Source organism: Gossypium hirsutum, chromosome D04 (genome assembly GCF_007990345.1).
Source record: "Gossypium hirsutum isolate 1008001.06 chromosome D04, Gossypium_hirsutum_v2.1, whole genome shotgun sequence".
Classification (NCBI taxonomy): Eukaryota; Viridiplantae; Streptophyta; class Magnoliopsida; order Malvales; family Malvaceae; genus Gossypium; species Gossypium hirsutum.
In genome coordinates this window covers 13,743,211-13,748,548 of record NC_053440.1, presented here as the reverse complement: position 1 = coordinate 13,748,548, position 5,338 = coordinate 13,743,211, and the positions used below count along the sequence as shown (strand labels likewise).

The window sequence follows — 5,338 nt, the reverse complement described above, 5'->3', positions numbered from 1 at the left end:
AAGGGAAAATATTTGGTACACTGTTAATGAATTTTTTAGATTCAATAAGTAGGGTTAGGGGGTTAACAAGTGCTTCATAGGGATATAAAAAAATATTTTTTTTAAAAAGACACGTGACAATTTTTTGAGGTTGCTTGTATAATAAAAAAAGTACACTATTAGTATTTCAAATACTAACCATTTCTTTGATACTTCCTTTATTTTTTTTAATGCTATTTTGTATGTACTATATTTTTAGACCAAATGTTTTAGTAAGATTGTGTCATTAAAATTTAAGGGTACTATTTATTTATTTTTAATATGTGAAATTTAAGTTGTCAATACGATAAATACATATATTTGTAAATTTTGATCTGCATGTTTTAAATATGTTCAATATCATATTCAAACTAACATTTAATAGTTAAATTGACATAAAGACATGATTGATATGATATCCATACTTTAAAGACTCAATTAGAAAATTTAAAAATTTTGAACCAATTTAAAATCTAGTTCATAATTTCAACATGTACAGTGAATTAACAAATTTATATAATAAAAATCACTAATATATCAAATTAATATAAATATAACGTTTAATTATGATTTTTATCCAAATTGATAAGTTAATCCTTTTACTTGTTAGAATTTGGTAAATCATATTTAGGTAGTGTCTGATGCTTTCCCATGTTATTATTTCAAAGGAATGTGATTCCTTGAAATGTAAATACTGGGAATGTGATTGCCAAAAAAGTTACTTTACAACATTAGGTATATATTGGAATGTATTGATTAAAATTCTAAGAAAATTATATTATCACGTTTGGTTCACTAAGTATTTTCTTAAAAATGTAATGATAATTTAAGAATTTACTCTTATTGAATAAAAGATAATATTCATATATTTAATTTTTATAATAAACTTTACTCTTAATAAATATTTGGATTAAATATTTAATAATAAATTTTAATCGATATTTTTAATTTTTTTAATTTATAATTTTAATTGAAAGTAAACTTATTTAAAATTTGTCTTACATATATTTTCTAAATATAATAATGCACATATAAAATCATGTATATATAAAACTTGTTTTGGAATAAAATAATATATATAATACTTTCAAAGAATTCGTTAAAACAATAGAGAAAATTAAGTAGTAGGACAAAGAAAGAAGGCAATAGCTTCTCTTTTTTTATGTTTATTAGTAGACTAATATTCTAAACCAGTATAAAATAAGGTTAATTGTGTCTTAATATTATTTTAAAATTTTCAATTTACATAAGAAAGTAACTTTCTCGTATTTTATCATGGAATTAGATTGCAATGTTGATGAGAATGTAATTCCCAGGAAAAAACTAGATTGTAAGGAAAGTAAATAAAATTTGACATACAAACATTAGAATCACTTTCTGATTTATTAAATTACCAAGAAAATGATTATCTTCTATCATACCAAATACTACCTTAATGAAAATTGAGAATAGTCCAATTGGATAATACAGTTAAATCATCTTGTCAAAACATTGACTTGCAAATCAACTGTTAAACAATTTTTATACAAAGATGAATTAACAATATTGAATAATTCAAAACTTATATGCTGAAAAGTGGCCAAACATTGAACGTAAATATGTGAACTTATAGAAAATGATGAGCTGATTATTTTGGCAAACTAAAAATACTAACTCAATTCAAAGAGATTGTTTGGAAGTATGAAAAGTAAATTAACTCTTCAAGTATGAAAACTAAAATAGAAAGAGGAGTTTCTCAAGTGAATAGAATATAACCCATAATTAAACATAATATAAATTAAAAGTTTAACATAAATTGCCATAATATAAGGAAAAAGATGAAAGTGTCGGTCGTAAAAGCTAGATAATATACTCCCATAATTTCAGGGAAAGGAATAAATAAGTGGCCAGTGATTGCAATATCCAACGAAGTGTGAGAAAATATGGAAAAGGACAAAAAAAGGCAAAGCTAGGAAAAACATAAAATATTGACTTGCAATTTCTAATGAAGACATGTGCGTGAAAATCTTACATTTGTAGAAATTACTATCTTGTTTTTCAGAGTCTGAAAGCTTTTTCAAACACTGCTAATATACCATATATTTTCTCTGTTTGTCTGATATGAATGATTGCAGTCAGAAATTAATCTTTGTCTCAGGGATTGCTGTTTTCATTATCTTCAAGCAATGAAGCACAGCTGCAACATCAGCCACACAATTCTGTTTTCGCTGATATTGATACTTGTATTCAAATTGTTCATCTACTGTGATGATTTCCAACAGGTAACAAGGTCAATTTTCTTGGCAAAGTTGAGATTTCCAGGATTCCTGGAGGAAGGTGATGAAGTTAAGCTACCACCAAAAGACTGTGATCTCTTCACTGGGAAATGGGTTCTTGATAAAATAGCCCATCCTTTGTATAAAGAAGATGAATGTAAGTTTCTCTCAGAACAAGTTACTTGCATTAAAAATGGAAGATTGGATTCTCTTTATCAGAATTGGAGATGGCAACCCAGAGATTGTTCTTTACCCAAGTAAGTTTATCACTTTATTTCCTTGAAGAAATAAAAAAATGGGTTCAATTAATTAGTTTCGAAGCTACTTTTTTCTTGGTTTTGTTAGATTCAATGCAAGATTATTGCTTGAAAAACTTCGTGGAAAAAGGCTTATGTTTGTGGGGATTCATTAAATAGAAACCAGTGGGAATCCATGGTTTGTCTACTTCTTCAATCTGGTGTTTCTGGAAAAAAGAGCCGCAAAAAGTCTGGTTCTTTAATTATCTTCAGCATTAAGGTACATTTCTTCCTTACCGACAAACAGAATAGTGATACCCGAATCTCCAATCTATTTGATTTTAGGCATGAGCCAACCGGATTAAAATAATGGAAGGTCTTACTGCAAAAACAGGTGCTCATTAAAGAAATGGGGATAATGGAAAATGAGCAATATGATAAATGAATTGAAAATTTTAGTGATAATCCACTCTCCATTATTGATTTCCTTCAACAGTTTTGTCTGCTGTGAATCAAAAGTGTTTTGGGCCGTTGAATGTGACATTATTTCTTGAATGCTAGCATAGGAGTACAACACCACAGTGGAGTTCTTTTGGTCACCATTTCTGGTTGAATCTAATTCAGACAATCCATGGCGGCACAGTATAAAAGACCGTATAATCAAGCCTGAATCAATCAAGAACAATGGAGATGATTGGAAAGGTGTAGATTACTTGATTTTCAACACATATATTTGGTGGATGAACAGTGGATATATGAAAGTCTTGTAAGTATATATTGAAAACCTTATGATTCTGCTGTAAACTTCAACTATCAGCTGTGAAATTAATGGGTTTTCAATGTGATGGAAAGACGAGGATCGTTTGATGCAGAACCGGTCGAGTACGATGAAATCGAAAGGCCTATAGCTTATGGGAGGGTAGTAAAAAGATGGGCTAAATGGGTTGATGAAAACGTTGATTCCAAGTTCACTTCAGTCTACTTCATGAGCATGTCACCTACTCATATTAAGTTAAAACATATCCTTTAAACTTTTTTTCTGTTTCTTTTTTGGAAAATGTTCATATTTTACTTAATTTTTCCATTGTTCATCACTTGAATGAAACAGGAGTTCGGATTGGAACAACCCTGATGGAATTTTATGTGCAAACGAGACTCTACCGATGACTAACTTGTCGATTCCACCACCGTATATTGGCACAGATTATAGGGCATTACAAATGGTTGCAGATGTGATTCAATCCATGGAAGTACCTGTTAACTTCATCAATATTACAGCCATGTCTGAGTACCGGAAAGATGCGCATACGTCGGTTTATACAACCCGGCAAGGCCAGTTGATTACAAAGGAGCAGCAAGCTGATCCAGCTACATACGCAGACTGCATCCATTGGTGCCTGCCAGGGTTACCTGATACATGGAATGAGCTCCTCTATACGCATATCATTTCACACTCTTGATCACCTATAGTTTCTTTTATTTTAATGATTGATAAACTGCTAGTTGGAATTCAATGTGATTTTGTTAAAGAATTCTCGAGTCCTTAGTTATCTCAACTTGGATTAAGCATCGTGTACGGGTATATATCAGACATGAGTATACACCTGATTGTGTCTGGCATGGATAGCTTTGATCAATATCTGAAATATGTTTGGCATGGATAGTTTAAAAGAAATGGAGAGTTTGAGTAACATAGCTAGTGTGATCAGTAAAGCTGCAATAGTAAAATCTCAACAAAATGCTACCCTGCTTATTCTTGAAATACTAAGAAAACTTTTGCTTCATTTTAAAAATGTCTGTTCTCTTCTTCTTTTTTAAATTCATTTAGTACAATTATGCCCCACTATCCTACTGAGGGCGCTCATGGCAGTCATTGCAGTAGAAGCTTCACCAAGTAAAGTTTGAATAGACCGGCAAGTCTTAGTAGGACGGCTATTTAAAATTTTTCGATATACCTTTTAGGAAACATCTGCTCCATTAACACCCCGTCTTGGTAACTCCTCAGCATCAAGATGATCTTGCCAAACAAAGTAATGGCTAGGAGGACTTCCAAGCCATCCCTGCCCCCATTGCGTCCCCATTATTTGTTTACCCTTACCTCTTGGAGCATACAGGGGAGTGGCGCCTCACTTGGTTTTTTGAAGATCTCGCTTCATGTCCGTGTCACAAGAGGAGGCAACCTTGGGGCATGGTAGGAGGTACAACAACAAACATTTTTTTGCCAACCAAATTTCTTATAGAAGTAGTCACTTCCTTGGTGGAGCAAGTGCATGTTTGGAAGTTTGTGAGTCCCTCCTTAAAGGATGTTTGGAATTATGGGACTCCCTTAAGGCTTTCTCTCCAACACAAGTCAAAAATCAACTCAACCTTGTTATAGTGCTCGTCATTACTGATCTATTACTCGTAGCCTGCATGGTTCGCATCTTAGGTTTGCACGTGAGATGTTTGCATCCTTTCATGAGCTCGCACGGGGTGGGTTTGCATAACCATGCAAGTGAATCCACACGTAGGAAACACGTGTTAATCCTAGAATAAGGTACGTGTTGACATGCATGGAGACCTGCTTAGGACGTTACATCATCTAGGAATCATATCATATAAATAGAGAAATCAACACCCTTTAAAGACAGATACACTAAAACACTCAAAAATTTGGTGCGCTGAGCATGGACAGATTTTCGACCATCAAAAAATCAAAAAGCTAAGACGACTCACCCTAATGAGAATTTCCCAAGCAGTTTTATAACCCTAACGAAAAGTGTATGCGGTAATTTTCTTTCTTTGAAACCCCTCACCTCGCAAAGCAGGGTTCTTAGAAAAGTCACTGTA

At 32.3% G+C, this 5,338-nt stretch overlaps 1 protein-coding gene across 1 annotated transcript; it reads left to right on the top strand.

Annotated features, from left to right (window-relative positions):
• Positions 1–1,927: 1,927 nt before the first annotated feature.
• Positions 1,928–4,200, top strand: LOC107955190 (protein ESKIMO 1). Its single transcript, XM_016890919.2, is given in 7 exon segments — positions 1,928–2,012; positions 2,133–2,530; positions 2,619–2,668; positions 2,671–2,789; positions 3,076–3,275; positions 3,362–3,520; positions 3,618–4,200. Coding segments are annotated over 6 exon segments (1,227 nt in total). The 5' UTR covers positions 1,928–2,012; positions 2,133–2,183; the 3' UTR covers positions 3,970–4,200.
• The last annotated feature ends 1,138 nt before the right edge of the window (positions 4,201–5,338 follow it).